General features: G+C 48.8%; 1 protein-coding gene across 1 annotated transcript; it reads left to right on the plus strand.

Annotated features, from left to right (window-relative positions):
- The first annotated feature begins 45 nt into the window (after positions 1-45).
- Positions 46-15,300, plus strand: METTL14 (methyltransferase 14, N6-adenosine-methyltransferase subunit). Its single transcript, XM_008154882.3, has 11 exons — positions 46-292; positions 3,549-3,637; positions 5,322-5,409; positions 6,529-6,609; positions 6,838-6,925; positions 7,417-7,507; positions 8,601-8,742; positions 9,615-9,707; positions 10,451-10,567; positions 11,852-12,062; positions 13,963-15,300. The coding sequence occupies exons 1-11, from the start codon at positions 227-229 to the stop codon at positions 14,265-14,267; spliced, it is 1,371 nt and encodes a 456-aa protein (XP_008153104.2). The 5' UTR covers positions 46-226; the 3' UTR covers positions 14,268-15,300.
- Positions 15,301-19,396: the final 4,096 nt, after the last annotated feature.

Consider the following 19,396-nt stretch of genomic DNA (forward strand, 5'->3'; position numbering starts at 1 on the left):
CCCTTCCTGTGGCGTCAAATTTCGGCGTCTGGAAGGAGGCGGGACTTCCTGGCTGGAGAACCAATTCCGGCCGCGCCGGAAATGCCCACTGAAGAAAGAATGGAAGGTACCCGCCGCCTGGAGGTCCAGGCAGGTCTAGTGTTTCGCGGACTCGGAAGGAAAATTGGGCGGAGATCCCTCCGCTAACTGCCAAGTTCCCGGGGGAGCGGGAAACGAGAGTCCGGACATGGACAGCCGCCTGCAAGAAATCCGGGAGCGGCAGAAGCTACGGCGACAGCTCCTCGCCCAGCAGGTCCGCGGCTAGGGAGGGGTCGCCATGCGCGTGCGCGGCCGCCGCGTCCCATCCGCTCTGTCCGCCCCACGGCCCTGACCCTTGCCCGAGCCTACCCTTCGGTTCTCAGCCTCCGCGGTGCCCTGAGGAGTTTCCATTCCGGGTCGTGTGGCGATGCTAAACCGGACGCCACCGCTGGTTTTCAGCAACCTTACGCGATGCCCGCCTGGTGTGCCAGCCCGCACTCAGTGCTGGGCACGCGAAGCTCTGGTCTTTGAATGCATTACCGCCCTTCACACGTCAAAGTGACTTGTCCCCTAAATGTCTCTTCACCGTTTGCATGCTCTTCTGTGTGTTGCCTTTCCTCGTAGTCAGCACCTAAGTCTTGAGATTGTGGCTACTTGTGAAATGGGTTTACAGAAATGGAGGGGGGGTCATATCTAAAGACTGCGTTGCAAGTAGCCTGAGGGTACATTGTAGATTCTGCCTCTTGTGTATTGCAGTCCACTGTGCAATGTACAGTGTCCTCGCGGTCACCCACAGCCAATATGTGAATTCATACTCTGTGTCACAGCACACCCCTGATGTGAGTAGTAAGTATTATCTTCACTTAAAGGAGGCTCTAGAGGTTCATTGATTTTTGGCCTAGGGGTCAATCACTGCTGGGCCAGAAATTGAACCCAGTTTGTTTCTCTGAAGCTTGTCTTCACTGCCTCTCGTGTGTAAGTTAACACTTGCTGATGAGTAGAGTAGGCATGCAGGAAATGCTTAAATCAGAAGCTGTGTTTTACATTTTACCATTCAGATCAATTAAGAGTGATGGAGAGGCTTTAATGAGGCATCTTAAGGTTATTATTTTTCAGTAGTAAATCTTGGTTTTAATTAATGGAAATCTGAAACCTCTCTTTTATGATCTGATGAAAAGATTTATGGTATAGTATTAAAAATGTGGGAATTTGGGCCCTAGCCAGTTTGGCTCAGTGGATAGAGCGTCGGCCTTCGGACTGAAGGGTCCTAGGTTCGATTCCAGTCAAGGGCATGTACCTTGGTTGCGGGCACAACCCCAGTAGGAGGTGTGCGGGAGGCAGCTGATCAATGTTTCTCTCTCATCGATGTTTCTTACTCTCTATCCCTCTCCCTTTCTGTAAAAAAATCAATAAAATATATTTTAAAATATATATATATATTTTTTTAAAAAGTGGGAATTTGGAATCATATCAGTCCCTGTCCCTGTGGCAGTATGATCTTAGACAAATCAGGTATCTTTTTCTAAGCCTTCTTTTGCCCAACTTTCTGTATCATGTTATCTTCAATAGCTTCTTGTTGCCATCAAGTAAACTTCTTACACTTTAATTTGAATTCAAACTCTGACTCTAAATACATTATAGAACAATTACAATTCACTTAACTATGAATAATAGCTGGCCCCTACCCTCAAAGAACGTACAGAGTGCATGAAAATTTGATGGCTGCCATTTACTAAGTCCCTTCCGTGTGTCAGACTCAGCTGAGCTCTTTACCTACATTATCTTCAATGGTACAGATACACATTTTACAGATGAAAAAATTAAGCTCCAAGAATTTCAATTAAGTGCTCAAACCCACAAAGCTGGTGAGCTGCAGTTTTTAGCCCTTCGGTGTTTTGTCCAATGACCCAAGTGCTCCTGGCCTTCTAGTTGGATGGGAACCATCCCACCTAAGTCAGGAATCCAATACTATAACCAATGACAGACTGACTTTACCACTCACTCCACCTTTTCTCACCACTTTTCTCTATGAACGAGACAGGACATATTTTTACTTAACCCAGTCACTCCACAATTTTTAAAAAATGTTGGTGCATGAGAAGACAATGTGTAAGCAGAATTTTTTTAAAATATATTTTTATTGATTTCAGAAAAGGGGGAGAGAGAAACAGCAATGGTGAGAGAGAATCATTGATCAGCTGCCTCCTGCACGCCCCCTACTGGGGATGAGCCCCCAACCTGGGCTTGTGCCCTTGAGCTGAATCGAACCGGGGACCCTTTAGTCTGAAGGCCAACGCTCTATCCACTGAGCCAAACCAGCTAGGGCAGCAGAATTTTTATTTAAAGCATTTCTCTGCAGTGTACTGTTTCCTAACGTAGGCCCTAGTAGGAAATCTTGCTGGTTCCCTCATACATTTATTGAACATGTGCTATGAGTCAGACATACTGCTGCTGGGCATACAGATATGAACAGGACAGACAGTGTTCCTGCCAGGGAGGTTACCTTTCAGTGGGGAAGAAGTAAACTGATAAAAAATAATTGAAATTTACAAATAATTATAAGTTGTGATAGAGATTGTGAAACAATATACCTTGGGAGCAAACAAAAGTAAAACAAAATAATTGAAAGTTATATTAAGTGCTATGGTCTGAATGAGGAAAGGAGGTAGAAAAGAGAACCATGGGAGGGGCCACTTATTCTCTATGCAGCGTTCATGGGGACCCCTCCGAGGAAGTAACTCGTACTCGGCATGAAAAGAGGAGTGGGCCATGAGAAGGTTAGAAAGCTTTCCCGCTTCCTTTGTGGGAAGTGGCTGTGTCTCCTGAGTCAGGAGAATAGGGTCTGGAAGATCTATGGAGCAGTTAAAATTCCAGGAACAGATATTTTGGAAAAGCATTATCCCTGGAGAGACATGGGTAGACTAAACAGTTGTGATTATTTAAGATAAATGCTGAGGACTGTGGCTCTGATGTGTTAGTATGCCTTCCCCACTTCCTGGCTAAAGGGACTATTTATTACACATTTCCTCATGCCCTTCTTGTGCCTAAAAACAGATGGTTCCTCATGGCCTGTGGGCTGCATTCTGCACTTCGTGGTCTGGCTCCTGAAGATTTCTGTGAGCTGATCCCACGCTCCTTAGCTAGTCTTTTCGATTTGTTTACGTGTGTTTTATTGCAAAATTTTCCCAACTGCTGACCAGACTTTGCGTTACCATTTTTAAGGAATTAGTAAAGTTCAATATTGTGTCTATACTCATTCTTTAAAGACTTGGCTTGAATAAAAGTCAATACATTTTATTAGAGCATGGGATGAATAAGGTATCACGTGTGAGTTGATGGACGTGAAGTGTTGAACATAGAGCCGACCACACTGGATGCTGTGTGTTAGCTATCCTGGCTATTGCAGCTATTACTAAGTCATGTTTTACTTACTTTAAAAGAAAAGATTGGCAAATGAAGTGTCTTCATTTCAAATTTGACTAAAAGGATAAACTGCCTAGTGATCTCATTTCTGGTTTTTGTTTTCTCAGCTGGGAGCTGAAAGTGCCGACAGCATTGGTGCCGTGTTAAATAGCAAAGAGGAGCAGAGAGAGATTGCTGAAACCAGGGAGACTTGCAGGTCTGTCAAGTAGTTTTTTGTTGTTGTTTTACTGACAGCTTAATATTGTGAAAGGATTATTGTTTTAATAAAATGATCCTAGGTATGAAGTGTGTTATGAAAGCACCAAAATAAAGATTTCAGAGCCATTGGTTTTATTGTTAGTGCATGAACGATGAACTGTTTCTTTTCTGGCTATAGTAACTTCTCATGTAGTAGGAAATGGAATGTTACACTAAGGATTAGCTTATATACCACAAATAAATAATTATTTTTAAGTTCTTATAGAAGTAAACTGACTTTACCCTAAAAGTGGTAATCATTTGATAGTTCACAAAGCATTTCAGAATTTTTCAGTATTCTAGTTATCAATTTGAGCATTAGTTTCGCTAGAGGCAGATTAGAATGATACGTAATTTAGAAGTTCCTTCTTGCGCTATACCCCTGTAATAGCTTATTTTCTCAATAGTAGCCCTGCGCACAAATCTGTGCACCAGTAGCTCTCTGCCACCCTCCGCCTGCTGCCCCGCCCTCCTGTAGCTCCCCCTTCCCCCCCTCATAGCTTGCTGCCTTGCCCCCTCCTGTAGCTCTCCACCACCTGCTTGTAGCCAGTAGCTCGCTGCCACCCTCCTGTAGCTCCCCCCCCATAGCTTACTGCCCTGCCCCCTCCTGTAGCTCTCCTCCGCCCGCATGTAGTTCACTGCCCCACCCTACTGCAGATCCGTGATTCGATCGTTACGAAGTTGGTCGCTACACCTCATGGTGTAACGGATAATCAGCATATTCCTCTCTTATTATATAGGATTTGGTTGCTTACCAATAAAGTTTTGTGACTTTTTAGGTGATTTATAATCTGGGTTAATAGATACTGTTTAATCAGGAAAAACGTGCTTCATTCTGTTTTTATTATGTTACTAGAGGCCCAGTGCACAAAATTTGTGCACAGGGTTGGTGTGTCCCTCAGCCCAGCCTGCACCCTCTCCAATCTGGGACCCCTCGAGGGATGTCCGACTACCCATTTAGGCCTGATCCCGGGAGGATCGGGCCTAAACGGGCAGTCGGACATCCTTCTCACAATCCAGGACTGCTGGCTCCCAACTGCTTGCCTGCCTGCCTTCCTGATTGCCCCTAACCGCTTCTGCCTGCCAGCCTGATCACCCCCTAACCACTCCCCTGCCAGCCTGATTGATGCCTAACTGCTCCCCTGCCAGCCTGTTTGCCCTCCCCTGCAGGCCTGGTCACCCCTAACTGCCCTCCCCTGCAGGCCTGGTCACCCCTAACTTCCCTCCCCTGTAGGCCTGGTCCCCCCCAACTGCTCTCCCCTGCAGGCCTGGGTCCCCCCCAACTGCCCTTCCCTGCAGGCCCGGTCGCCCCCAACTTCCCTCCTCTGCCGGCCTGGTCACCCCTAACTGCCCTCCCCTGCAGGCTTGATCGCCCCCAACTGCCCTCCCTTGCAGGCCTGGTCCCTCCCAACTGCCCTCCCCTGCTGGCCTGATCGCCCACAACTGCCCTCCCTTTCAGGCCTGGTCCCTCCTAATTGCCCTCCCCTGCTGGCGATCTTGTGTCCACACGTGGGCAGCCATCTTGTGTGTTGGAGTGATGGTCAATTTGCATATTACTCTTTTATTAGATAGGATTTCGTGCTTCTAAATGCATTTATACATCTGTACATACTTGTGTGTAATGCGTCAGTTTTAATTTTCAGGGCTTCCTATGATACCTCTGCTCCAAATGCGAAACGTAAGTCTCAGGATGAAGGAGAGACAGATGAGGACAAAATGGAAGAATATAAGGCAAGTGGGACTTGGGCAATTTAATGGTCAAGAAAAAATTAGTTCTTCCGATAATAGATTCTTATTGAGGAAAACAAACTTGACCAAAAGCTGAATATGACAGTGTCTAAAATAATTGTCATGAGTATAATATATGTATAAGCATATGTATAATCAGTTAAATTAATTCTTTGTATCACTTTCCTCATTTTAACACAAGAGTGTATGGGTTAAACTAGGTGATTCACAGAAAGCACTTAGCATAATGCCTGGTAAGCACTGGGCAATAATATTCTTAAATAACAGTAAGGAAGTAAGGAAGTGTTCAGAAACTTTGGGTATTTGGATTAGATTTCTAAAGGCTACAATACCTTTTTGTGATTTGTGTTACTCAATGTTAACAATATATGGCAGTACAATTAAAATATTTTGAAAATCCATGAGCTAGACAGCAGTGTAGAACCATTTCTGAAAGAGGCCCAAAGAAAAAAATCCAACTTCTAAATTTGTAATTGCAATATTTAGTTGAAAAGAAAATATAATGAAAAACTTATCTCCATTTCTTAAAGTTAATTGTACAACTATATTTAATAGAGAAGAGCATGCACCATTTCAGTCAGTCTCCAGGTAGTTCAATGATACCAGTACCTAATCTTATTAATTCTGTCTTGTCTGTTGTATTTTGGTATATGCTAATATGTAGTTTAAATATTTGTGACTGTTTCAGGTCAAACCATATGCAATTCCCAATATTTGGGCAGTTTTGACCTGTAAAGGTAGATTCATGTGGTTCAGTGTAATAGAAATAAAATTGGCCCATTGGTGGTTATCTCTTTTGATTTAAGCTAAATTCTAATATTTATAGTATTATATTTGAGATTAAATAATTCTACACAACTTGGTCAACAAAACAAGTTACAGACTTTTATTGATGAAAATTTTTATTTTATTATGAAAAGAATAAACTAGTTATACCTAATGATAAGAAAACAAAGATTTTAATGTTCCACTTTAATGATAATTTGAGAAGTTTATTATCACTAGGGAAATAAAACATGTATGTCTAGTCTTAATCAAGATATAGTAATACTCGGACTGTTCCTTCTCTGCGTCAAATGTCTACTAACCTCCGTCTCCCAGGATGAGCCTGAGATGCAACAGGAGGAGGAGAACCTGCCGTATGAGGAAGAGATTTACAAAGACTCCAGTACGTTCCTCAAGGTCAGTCAGTAATTGAGACCTTATAACCCTTCACATTTCAGCTCTGTGCCTGCAAAGATTTTAAATACCTATTTGTTTTCGCGATTTTTTAAGATATTAAGGAATCATTGTTGTAAAATAAAGATCATGTCAATCAACTTACATTTTATATGGCGTCATAATAAAAAACAAAGTGCAGAATTAGTATATCAGAGTGCATGCTATTAATTTAATTTTGATTTTTCTTAGGGAACACAGAGTTTAAATCCCCATAATGATTACTGCCAGCATTTTGTAGACACTGGACATAGACCTCAGAATTTCATCAGGGATGTAGGTATGTCAGATGTGTTGGACTGTTTAATTTATTTATTAACTTGTGGATTATTTCTAATTAGGGACTAATTCTAACTGGATTTGTTTACAAGGCATAGCCCGTTAATTTAAGATCAGCAGCAGCATTTCATCTCTACTATTTTGTCTCTTCCTTTACTTAATTATAAAAAAAATGAAAGAATACTCATTTTTACTAGATTCTTTAAGAGATTTTTTTTTCTCTAAAAAAGAGGGAAAACATGAGAGAAAGGCAGTTGTTTCCCCCTTTCTCAAGAAGAGACTGATTAAACTTGATGTTACCAGTAGATTATTTAACTTAAGTAGGAGACATTGAATGGTTGGTGACTTGAACTTGGCTTTGGACATCTGGTTTTTATTTGCCTGTGGAGTGAGGATCGTTAGAGATGAAATGTGTGCAGTTTTCCTGGGGGGCTTAGCACCTCTGCTGTCTGCATTAGCTTCGGGTGTGTGACATGTGCTTGCTGCCCTCAGGCCTGGCGGACAGGTTTGAAGAGTACCCCAAGCTGCGGGAGCTCATCCGGCTGAAGGACGAGCTGATCGCCAAGTCGAACACTCCGCCCATGTAAGCAGGTTTCCAGCCCCTCTTGTTCCCGCTCAGCTTCAGCTGTCAGGCTTCCCATCTGGGGCCTTTCTGTTCGGAATTACTCAGCACCACATAAGCTTAACATCATTATTATTCCTCTTTATGGTAAAACATATTCCTTTGAGACTCAGTGCTGAATGCTCATTTAATTTGTTTTCAGTTTTTCAATAACTTGCTTGATTTTTTTCTTAGAAAATCATTCACATTTATTGTGTTCTTGAGTTTATTTAAAATGTTTTAAAATAGCTTTTCTTCTCAAAATGTTATTTATTAAAGAAAATTTAGATGGGGAAAAGAAGGAAATTAAAATTAATAAAAACTTAGCATCCAGGGCTACTATGGACATTTTTGGGATATGGTAATTCATTTTAACCTTTGCTAAACAGAATAATGCTTTCCTTAAAAACGTGTATAAGGCCTTTGAAATTGAAGACTGTTTATTTCACACTTAGTTTACTTTGAACATTTGTACATTTATTAGTTTGCTGACATAAGCCTATTCATTAGATCAGCCACAAAGAAGTTTGAGTATTGGGGGAAATGTTAGCAGACTTTAGTATTTATCCTATTTAAAAAGACTCTACATTTAAAGTATTTTATATTTAAATATTTTATGTACAAAATACTTCCATACTCTATGGAAATAACTTTTCCATGAAGGCTAGTGATAAATTACACTAAGTGGCCAGAGAATTTAGAAACGTTTTTAGAGGGAGGAATTTAAAATTTACAGGGAAATGGTGTTTCCAGACTAACTCAACAGTTAGAGAAAAGTAGTGTGGCCTTCCCTAGAGTCTCAGGTGGTGCTGGAAAGGGCTGGGTCTTACAGCTGAACGTGGATTTTCAGGGTGAAAACGAGGGATACATGGGGAATGGACTGCTTTGTGGCGTGCTTACGTGCATGTCCTAGGAAGGGTGCTGTACACGCCGTGCGCACTGACAAGAGGCAAGGCCCGCAGTGGTTCGCCCGCGACTGCTTTGGGAATGGCGTCTAGTAACACTGGGGAAACCTCTCACGACCGCCTGCAAGGTGCTCGAAAGTCTCCTCACTCTCTGTGCTTTCCTTACGTAGGTACTTACAAGCAGACATCGAAGCCTTTGACATCAGAGAGCTCACCCCCAAATTCGATGTGATTCTTCTGGAACCCCCTCTGGAAGAGTATTACAGAGAGACCGGCATCACTGCCAACGAGAAGTGCTGGACTTGGGACGATGTATGGTGAAACGCCGCCTTGTGAATATCATCCCTCCTTGCGTGGGCCACACACACAGATGTGCCAGTGTAGATGTGGCCGCAGGCCTGAGGGACATGAACAAGTATGACAAGACCTTTTGAGGCAGCAGTTGCGCAGGCAGTGAGCAGCTGGTCCGCAGGAGACCAGCCTTAGGGTCCTTGGGCGTGAGGCTGGAGGATGCGAGATGGCCCGAACCACGGGAGCTCGTTCCGCACTGGCACTTGGCTACATGTGGTCAACATCGGAGAAGAAATATGTGTCAAGTGTAGGGTCTGCTCTTTGAGGGCTGACAGTGTAATGGACAAAAAGATGAGTAATTTCAGTATAAAGTGTGATAAAGTTATATTTACCTAAAGAAAATCAAGCAAACTGATAACTTCTGTTAGTTACAAAAGTGATGTGTTTGTTATCAGTAACAAAAACAACAGGTATTTCTTAAGTGCCACTGTGTGCGAGGCCGTGCTGTGCTGGAGAGTCAGATAATAAGACTCAGGACCGAGATGTCATTTTTCATTTTAATTTTGCCCCCAACTTGGAGGTAATTTAACCTGTTTTCGTCTCAGTAGTTTTTCTGTAAATGTTAAAGGGTTGTTCTCAAGCTACAGCTTAAGGAATTCTGTAACCATGGCTTCCTCTAGCCTCTCCACACGAGCCGGTGTGCCTTGTACGTGTGCACGCGTGGTCTCCGCAGGAGGAAACCGCCGTAGGAGGAGAAGGCTACGGTGCCTGTTTCCCATACGTCCCTCATTAAAATGAGCGCCTCTGGTGAAGGCCCTCACACACCCAGTGATTGCTCCTGGGACGAAGGGAAACAGCATTCGTTCAGGCCCCATGGTTTCCGTTTCTTACAGATTATGAAGTTAGAAATCGATGAGATTGCGGCACCGCGGTCGTTTATTTTCCTCTGGTGTGGCTCCGGGGAAGGGCTGGACCTTGGCAGAGTGGTAAGCCCGTGTCTCCTAAAGTGGATCTTTAAATTCACGAGAGGAAATGCAATACGATGCATTGCTTAAGACCTTTGAAGACTGGTATTTTGTCTTTTGTTTCTTGAATGGCAATAAAATATTAAAAAGAAAAAATATTCAAGAAAGAATGTATGAAAGGCAGTACCTACCCTTACTTAGTTCACTACAATAGTCACCAGCCGGTGGTCTGCGGGGTCCGAAAGGTTGGCGACTGCTGAACTAGTACCAGGGGTGAATCAAAATGGGGTTTATTAACGACTGCAGGAAGAGAGCAGTTTAGAGATTTAAAACTCTAGCTTACATGTCAAAAACAAGCTGCCTGGTGTCACTGCTCATGAGTAGCTAAAAAGTGTTTTTCTGAATTCCGTTAACTCCTGAATTCCAAATGGAAGTCAGATGGAATGGGGAAAATAGCACCAGGCCTGGGATGTAGTTTGAATGAATGAACGAGAATGACAAGGAAGTTCTAGCCCCTCAGTTTATGTTAAGTACCTTGTATTTAATTGTGTTTCAGAACTTTTCTTCTGTTCGATTGGAGTATCTTGTCGAATGGCTGTATAATAAAGACTAGAATTCTTTTCCCCACATCTGCACTAAAGCAATTACTGTGACACCTTGGAATTGGGTATTTCAAGCCTCTAGGACGTTTTTAGTGCTGGTTGGTTATTTTAAGTATTGTTTATTTCTTTTAGCTAAGGATTTTTTAAAATTTTCATTTCTAGTGTTTACGCAAGTGGGGCTACAGAAGATGTGAAGATATTTGTTGGATTAAAACCAATAAAAACAACCCTGGGAAGACGAAGACTTTAGATCCAAAGGCTGTCTTCCAGAGAACAAAGGTATTCTCTCTACGATCTAGTCATCTTTATTTTTATGTTCTCACAATCATTTTTTAAAATTTTCATTATTTTCCAAATGACTGCATATTGTTTAATTAATTTTGGTGGAAAGGTCCTTTTCTTAGACTTGTACAAATGGCATTGAGCATTTATAGGAAGACACCCGAGGTAGTGTTTGCAGCATAGCTGCCTACACTGTCATACTAATGTAGGTGTAGAAATGGTGACTCGAGATTTACATTTATTGCGCAGTGATCATAAGTGAGGCTACTCGAGTATTAGTGACTGCAGTCTCCATGTTGTTCGTCACTTCCCCGTGACATACTCATTTTACAGCTGGAAGGTTGTGCTCCCAACCCCTACCCCTATTTCATCAGTCCCCCCACTGTCCCTCTGGCGACCACCAGTTTGCTCTGTGTCTGCATCTGTTTCTGTTTTGTTTTGATTATTTTGGTCTTTAGGTTCCACATACTGTATAAGTGATACCGTGGCATTTATCTTTCTCTGAGTCATTTCACTTAGCTTAATACTTTCCGGGCCCATCCATGTTGCTGCCAATGGCAGCCTCGCTTCTTCTCTCTGGCTGCAGCACCCAGTGCGTGTTCCGTGCAGCCGTCTTTAGTCGGCTGGCCCTCCAGTAGTGCCCTCATCGGAGCCGTTGGTGGCAGGGTGTTTCTTATTGAATAGATTTCCTTGGACTGGAACATTCTTTCGAGGGAACCTCAGCCACCCATCCACTGTTGGTTCGTGGAATCACGTGAGAGGCTAAGTCTGTCCCACCCACACTCCTGCCATCAGATGAAATAGAGAGGGTCTAACAACAGACAGTAGAGAAAAGGGTTTGATTTGCACATTGCCTATGTCAAGTATTTGGAAGTCTATCCAGGCTTAAAGCCTCTTCTCCATATTAAAAGGCTTATATCTTGTGTGTAGTTTTGATATTGGATCATAGTAAGCCCAGTATAACATCATTTTATAGTTCAAAGGTCAAGTTTCATGTTTCCCTACCTGTTGAAAACCTATTATAGTTAAGTTTTAGAGGGAAAAGACTCCATGGTCATTGACTCTGATCTAAAATGTGGTGGCCCCAAGTCCAGTACTCTTGTCTCCCTTCCCTGGCAGTCTCCCCACACCCAGGAACCCAGGTTTTCTTGCTCTGTCACCCAGAGAGCCGTCTCCTAAAGATTCCGAGGAAGGAGCATTGGTCAGGAAATGGGACGTGGGGGGTAGGAGGCTGAGCAGTGTGACCCGGTGAGGAAGTGTCGGTCTCTCCTTGCTGTTTAGGAACACTGCCTCATGGGGATCAAAGGCACTGTGAAGCGCAGCACAGACGGGGACTTCATTCACGCCAACGTCGACATCGACTTGATCATCACGGAGGAGCCTGAGATTGGGAACATAGAAAAGCCCGTAGAAATTTTCCACATCATTGAACACTTCTGTCTGGGTAGAAGACGCCTTCACCTGTTTGGAAGAGATAGTACGATCCGACCAGGTAGGACCTCAGGAAAAGAAAAGAGAACTTGGCCACCTGGGATGCAGGCGTCAGGAACTACCTGGCAGGGCTGGGGACGGTGAGGCCTGACGGCTGGATGCCTTGTCTGGCTGCACTGCAGGTCTGCCAGGCTCACCCGGTCCTCCTGCTGCAGCCGGTCTAACCCAGCAGCTTCCTCCACTCCTCGGCCACTCCGGCCCCGTCTATTTCTGTTTCCTCGCGTTACTTACATCATTGAATTGTAGATTCAATTAATTGGCCACACGTTGGGTCAGTCTCTCACGCCAGTTTCCGGGAGGCAGAGCTGTCTGCTCGCTCCCTTCTCCCAGCATGCAGGGCCTCCGGTGACTGCTGACTGAAGACGCATAAGTAAATGGCTGGGCAGTCCTGCAGGAAACACCCTACATGTGTGCCATCCAGGTTGTGGCTTTACTAGAGACTGAAACACCTGGCTTGTTTCCTTACGTGTGTGGTGGTGGCATCTTTTCAGAACCTTACTAATTCACTACAATGTGAATTCACCATTTAAAAACAAGACTAGAAAACAATTCGGCTCTTAGGGAAGCTCAGGCTCAGCTGCAGATGAGCCCACACAGGCCTCATGCCCAGAAAGGGCACAGTTTTCCCTGCTGTTCTGTTCTTCAAATCTTTACGCACTTAGATACGGATGATGGTTTTTACACGGTGAACAAGGGCCTGCACAGAAATGGCTGCTACATTGTGGAATGTGATCCCGGTAAAATACCTTGCGTTCTGTAGCATTTTATGATGGATCTACTATCCTGAGAAATAAGCGTGAGGGAGATGGGGCAGGATACTGTGAACCGAATGTCTCAGTTGTGAACCTGATTCATGGAGATCACCTGCCCTGCGCTGGGGGCCCCCCGGGCCCTATAGCACTCAGAGCAGATTCCCAGGCTCTTCCCAGAAATGCGTCAGCTATGAGAACTACCCCTGGGAACCCAGCCCCAAAGCGTGACGCCCGCCCGCTGGGCACGCACAGTCCTTGTAGCCTCCGCTCAGGCGCTTCCCTGGTGAGGCAGCCGTGCTGGGCACAGCCGTCCAGCAGGGGCCCGGCGGGTGCCTTGGACCTGGGGGACTGTGCGTGGGGAGTCTGAGAGAAGTGGCTGTCATCCATAGGAGGGGTTCCCTTGAACTGCATGTGGAGGGGGCTGTCAGAGGCTGAGGGATGGAAAAGAAAGCGGGCGCCGAGGTGGAGACAGGCCCTGTCCGGGGTCTGTTTCTCCAGTGAAGCTGCGTGAACTGGGACTGGAGAGTTAGGTCAGGTCAGGCCTCCTTAGAAAAGACCTGAGAGGCCGTGCTTGGAATTGTCCAACGCAGAGAAGCCACGTGGCTGAGCTTTGCTGGAGGCTCGGACTTGCAGAGGGAGGGGTTGGGAGCTTCAGTATCCATGGCTGCCTGTCTGAAGGGAAGGGCAGAGGGGGCAGGCTGTGGGGTGAGGAGCAGAGGGGGGCAGGCTGTGGGGTGAGGGGAGGAGTGGGGCAGGCTGCGGGGTGAGGAGCAGAGGGGGCAGGCTGTGGGGTGAGGAGCAGAGGGGGCAGGCTGAAACGGGGCAGCGGGCGGGGAATGTGGGGCACCCCTGGGACCGCTGGGCTGGTGCGCAAGGAAGAGTAGAGGGGGCTGGCTCTAGGGCCCCCTGGGAAGGAGGCGCCATTCCTGGCGGGGAAGGCGGTCGGGAGGTGCTTTCTTCCTGAGTGCTGTTTTCAGGACTGAAGGTGCGGCAGCGAGGAGCTGGGGTCCAGGCACCGCCTAAGGGGACGTGGGCAGGGGGTTGGGGCTGAGCGCTCCTTGCAAGGGCGGTGCGGGGCTGGCTGGGCGGGAAGAAGGTGCGGGTGAGACCTGGGGCGAGTAAGGCTGCAGACATGGTCCTTCCCTCCAGGCTGGCTCACGGTGGGACCCACGCTGACCAACAGCAACTACAACGCGGAGACCTACGCGTCCTACTTCAGCGCCCCCAACTCCTACCTGACGGGCTGCACCGAGGAGATCGAGAGGCTGCGGCCCAAGTCGCCCCCACCCAAGTCCAAGTCCGACCGGGGCGGGGGTGCTCCCAGGGGTGGGGGGCGAGGAGGAACCGCGGCGGGCCGCGGACGCGAGCGGAACCGGTCCAACTTCCGCGGAGAGCGAGGCGGCTTCCGGGGGGGCCGCGGAGGTGCACACCGTGGCGGCTTTCCACCCCGGTAACCTGGCCGGTTCCTCCAGGCCCTTTGTCTCCCTCGCCGTGGCCCCTCCAGGCCCGGCCTCCCTCGCTGTGCTCCCTCCAGCCCCGGCCTCCCTCTCTGTGCTCCCTCCAGGCCCGGCCTCCCTCGCTGTGGCCCCTCCAGCCCCGGCCTCCCTCTCTGTGCTCAATCCAGGCCCTTTGTCTCCCTCGCCGTGGCCCCTCCAGGCCTGGCCTCCCTCGCTGTGGCGGGGGCCTCTCTGGGGGCTGCTCTGAGCAGCGCAGCTCACTCCCTGTGGCCACCACACACTGTCTAGTTCTGCAGGCGCCGCCTCCCCACCTCGGTCCAGTCATGGACCCCCATGATGAGCAGCACAGCGCCTTCCCGTCCCAGGCGTGGGCCTGGGGGACCGGCCTCTGCGTGTGGAAGTGGAAATGGAAACGAGGGTGAATGGAGGCGCCGTGGGCGCTGTCCGCAGCCTCCGCAGCAAGCAGTGGCAGGGTAAGCTTGGTGACACAATAGACATTTTTCTTTTTTAAAAAAACCTTAGACTCAGATATAATTCAACTGCAGAAGAAATTGGAAGACTTTGAACAAAATCACCTCCCAAAACGAAATTTGCTCCCGGCGGAGGAGCTCCCAGAGGCGCAGAGGGAACTGCAGGCAGACAGCCCGCAGCCCTCATGGCGAGCTCGGCCGCCGCCGCAGGACTCGGCTCCCTGGCGCAGACAGGCCCGGCTGGCGCGGTGGACGGGCCGATGGACTCCGCAGCTGCCCAGCACCGGAGAGAAAGAGGCAGCGAGCCCCTGGCCCCTGCGCCCGCTCAGACATCCGGGAGGAGGCTGCCCTCCTGCGGAGGACATGGCACCTTGCAAACTTCTTGTGGAGGAAGCAACTGAAACCCATCGACTGGAGTCAGGAAGGAGCGCGCTGCTCTGGCTGCGCTGGGGTGCTCCCAGGGCCTGGCTGCTTTAAATGAACTTCGTGAATGAAATGCTGTTGTTCTTGATCAGTGTCTTTTATTTTGTGTAGGATTTTTTAATAAAAGCTGAAACCTCCGATGCTGATGTTTCTTTTCAGTGGCTGCATCTCCCTGTGCCCGTCTTCCCGGACGGTGGGCTCAGGAGGCCCAAGCACTCGGCTCCTGACCTCCCCTCGCTGTGCAGCACGGGAAGGGAGGAGCTGGTGGCACCGGCTGGAACGTGGGGGGCAGGATACCAGACCCGAACTCTGCTGAAGCAGCCCCGTGGAGACTGCGGGGGTGCAGAGTGGTCCCCGGGTTGGCATTGAGGAGAGGTGTCAGGACGGGGGTCACGTGGAGGCAGCGTGGCAGCCGGTCACGTCCACAGCTGAACAGACCAGCACTGGCAGCAGCGAGCTGCTCGGATGTGAGGAGAAGAGCCTCCTCCGCGCCCCGAGCGCGCACGCGTGGGAAGGGACACCCCTGCCTCGCGGAGGTGGGTGTTAGCGGAGGGTGGCAGGGCTGGGTGAGCGCAGGACTGCCGCCCTCGTCTCCTTTCATGCTGCTGAAGCACTTCCTCCCCATCGCAGCTGCTGAACGACTGCTTGCTGGTTAGTTACAGCAGCTTTAAGACCCTTAATGTTCTCCTCCTGGATTTAATAGCATGTGGTCTTCGAAGTATATAGTTCCAGATTTTACTGATTTGTTTAATACAGTCGTATTGACTCGACAGAATGATGGCCGGGTTGGGACTCATTCTAATTAGTGCTCTTTGATCTGAGCTTCACATTGTTGTGGGCTGTTCAGCAAACCTGGGCTCACAAGCAGGCCTTCCTTAGAGCTGCCCTGCGAGGCCGGGCCCATGAGGACCTAGCAGTTCCTGGCTTTGGGGCCTGGGTGCCGAGTACCTGTCGTCAGCTTCGAAGCTGTGCACCCAGGCCTTCCCAGAAAGCCTCCCCTGACTTCTCCGCTCTGGAGACGCCTGCTCTCAAGGCCTCATCGTCCCCTCGGGGGAAACGCTGCCTCACTGAACGTGGACAACCCCCTGAGCCCGTCCCCAGTGCCCGGCACACTCGAGCAGACCGCGGGGTCTGACTAGAGAGGTGCTAACAACATGAAGTCGGATTCGGTAGGTTTTTCCAAAGACAAAGTAATTGAGAATGTAGGCACAGGAGCACCATGGGAACTGAGCGCGTGATAGGGTCCGTGGGGAAGCGTGAGTGTGAGGGTCACAGACGGAGCATTCACCTGCACTCCCCGTTCTCCCATTTGTCTCCTCTGTGCTGTCCCCACGGCGAGGGGTGTTCTCGGCTCCCTAAGGAGAGCGGAGCAGCCCAGCACCTCAGTAAACAGAGATGGGCCTCGGGGCGTGGAGCCCGGGCCTGAGGCAGGTGCGGACAGGAGAGCTCACACCGGGTCAGGTGGGCATCCTGGCTGCGCTCCCGCTGAGGTCACCGCGGAGGGAAGAGCTGAAGTCTGAGATGTTCATGCGAAATCCCTGCATTTGCCTTTCATGGAACTACATTTCTGAAAATTAATTTTGCTGAATGCTGCAGGCATATTGTACATTCCACGCTATAAATACTACGTAACCAAATTTACTAGAAGAGGAAAACAGTTGGTCCGTTGGGGCAGGATACCATCCCCTTTGAGCGCATGCGGCCGGGACGCTCTGGGACACGGGATCGCAGCCACGGGCGGACACTCGGATGCGACTGCGCCATTCCGCTGCGCACAGGGAGGCCGGGTTGGGCCTGGAGAAAAGAGCCACCAGCTTCTCCTGCCCCTTCGTGGGGTTTCCGTTTTGTCTTTAAAGCGGAGGATGGAGAGTCAGGACAGTTGTGTTCAGAGATGCCCACAGTAGTTCATGCTGGTGATGCCACCAAGTTCATGCTCCCGTCATGGCGCTGGCTGTCCTTTGACAGGTGTGTGCTTCGCACACCAGCATCGGGGCAGGCAGTGCACACACTTCAATACGAGGGAGAGAGGCTTTGCCCATAATTCCGATGAGCTGCACGGGTCGGTGGAGGGTATGGCTGTCCAAAAAGCTAGGCTTATGTGCCTGGTCACAGGGGGTCAAGATCAGAGCTCACTTGCCCTGGCCGGGTAGCTCGGTTGATGAGCGCATCGTCCCGATGCACCAAGGTTGCGGGTTCCATCCCCCGTCAGGGCACATACAAGAAGCAACCCATGAATGTATAACTAAGTGTGACAACAAATAGGTATTTCTCTCTCTCAAATCAGTTAAAAAAGGTGAGAGCTTCTTTTTTACTGTTCTGTCTTATCGAAATAGGATTTTTAAAGCACATAAGCATGGCTAAGAATATTGTCTTTAAAGCAATTTTATGTATAAAAATAATTCTAAAGCAAAATTTTAAGAAATATAAGCTCAAATGTCAGCTTTTCAGCCAACTAACTCCCTGAATTTTAAATCCCGCTGCCTCTGGGGGTGGTGCTGACAGGAAAGGTGGGGTGGCCTCAGAGCTGGGGGGTCACTCCGGGGCTGGGTGCCTCCATGTCCTGACCCGGGGGAAGGCCGCCATCACAGCCAATACCGCCTGTCTCCTCCCTGGGGCCTGTGGGTGACCGGCCCGTGCCCTTAGCACCCGGTGCCCCGTGCCACGTCAGGAAGGCGCAGGGGTGCTTCCGGCCTCTGAATGTAACACCATCAGGACAGACAGTCCGCGGAGCCTGCCGAGCCCTGGAGGTGGCGCCCGAGGCCCCCCCGGCCCTCCCGGAGGCCTCCCCGCTGCGCAGGAAGCCTGTGTGTCTAGTACGGATTTTTCCTCTCACCAAAAAGAGCATTATTGAGGCTCAGGAGACGAGAAATTTCCATGGAGTTGGTGAAACACTGAAAAATTCATTTTCCTAGAGCTATAGAATAGTATGAAAGTCCATTGGCTTATCGATGGACTCACCGAACCAATTGCCCCGGCCCTGCCTTTATGGCCTCTTTCCTCGGGGTGTAATGTTAAACACTTCCTGCCAGACGCAGCCTGTTCGGGAAGGACGGTGACATGGCCACGCTGCACGGCCTGTTGGCAGGAGCTGGAGGAGCAGCTGGACTAGCTCCTCCCGGTGAGGAGTGGGGCCCAGGGCAGGTGGCCGAGGAGGGCTCAGGGGCCCAGGAGCCCAGGAGCCTGGGGGGCGGGGGGCTCCCTGGGAACTGGCTGAGTGTCGTCCCCACACCCTGAGCTCAGCAAGGAAGCAGAGCAGCTGGGTTCCAGGGCACCGTGGGGCTGATCTGGGCCCACGAGGAATTTTAAATCCTGCCGCCTCCTGGGGTGGTGCTGACAGGAAGGGTGGGGTGGCCTCAGAGCTGGGGGGTCACTCCCAGGCTGGGTGTCTCCACGTCCTGACCCGGGGGAAGGCCGCCATCGCAGCCAATACCGCCTGTCTCCTCCCTGGGGCCTGTGGGTGCCAGCCCGTGGACAGGTCAGGCTCCTGAGGGTGATTTGTAAAACGGGACTTTTTTTGCACACTAGTTTACTGTTGCAAAGTCAGTCTATGTGCCAAGTCTCATTTCCCCTCATTCATAAATGTCGTCTTTTTGCCAAACAGGCATTAAACCCCACAGAGTATCCTAAAGCTGATTTCTTCAAACATGGGTAATGTTTTTGTTTTTTAAAATATTTTTATTGATTTCAGAGAGAAAGGGAGAGGGGGAGGGAGAGAAACATCAATGATGAGAGGGTATCATTGATCGGCTGCCTCCTGCATGCCCCCTACACGCCCCCTACTACGGACTGAGCCTGGGCATGTACACTGACCAGGAATCAAACCGTGACCTCCTGGTTCATGGGTCAATGATCAACCACGGAGCCACACGGGCCATGCACGGATACTGTTTTTAAAGAAACAGTTTTTCATGGCCCAAAGAATACCAAAATTTGAAAAATTACAATGAAAAAGACTGGCTTAATAAACTAAAGCCTTAGTCTATAAAAGGTATTAAAATGGAAAATTCTTATTGCAAAAGATTTTTATATTGATAGCTAACTGGTAACACTTTCAAAAATATTGTCCAGAGAAACCCGCTGACCTTCCTGCGAGCTCACCCTGCAGCCGCCGCGCTGCAAGGACAGGTACTGGGCGCTCGGTTCTCCGCCCACATCCGCCGTTGCGAGGTGACTGAACACTGGGCTCGGAGTGCTCGGTGTGGGGGCGAGGGCTCTGGGGGCCGTGCTGTGAGG

The sequence above is a fragment of the Eptesicus fuscus genome, chromosome 6, assembly GCF_027574615.1.
Source record: "Eptesicus fuscus isolate TK198812 chromosome 6, DD_ASM_mEF_20220401, whole genome shotgun sequence".
Lineage (NCBI taxonomy): Eukaryota > Metazoa > Chordata > Mammalia > Chiroptera > Vespertilionidae > Eptesicus > Eptesicus fuscus.

Coding starts and splice junctions, on each gene's coding strand:
- METTL14 (XM_008154882.3), top strand. CDS start 227: ATGGACAGCCGCCTGCAAGAAATCCGGGAGCGGCAGAAGCTACGGCGA. Junction 5,410..6,528: donor ACAAAATGGAAGAATATAAG/GCAAGTGGGACT, acceptor TCCGTCTCCCAG/GATGAGCCTGAGATGCAACA. Junction 9,708..10,450: donor GGCTGGACCTTGGCAGAGTG/GTAAGCCCGTGT, acceptor TTTCATTTCTAG/TGTTTACGCAAGTGGGGCTA.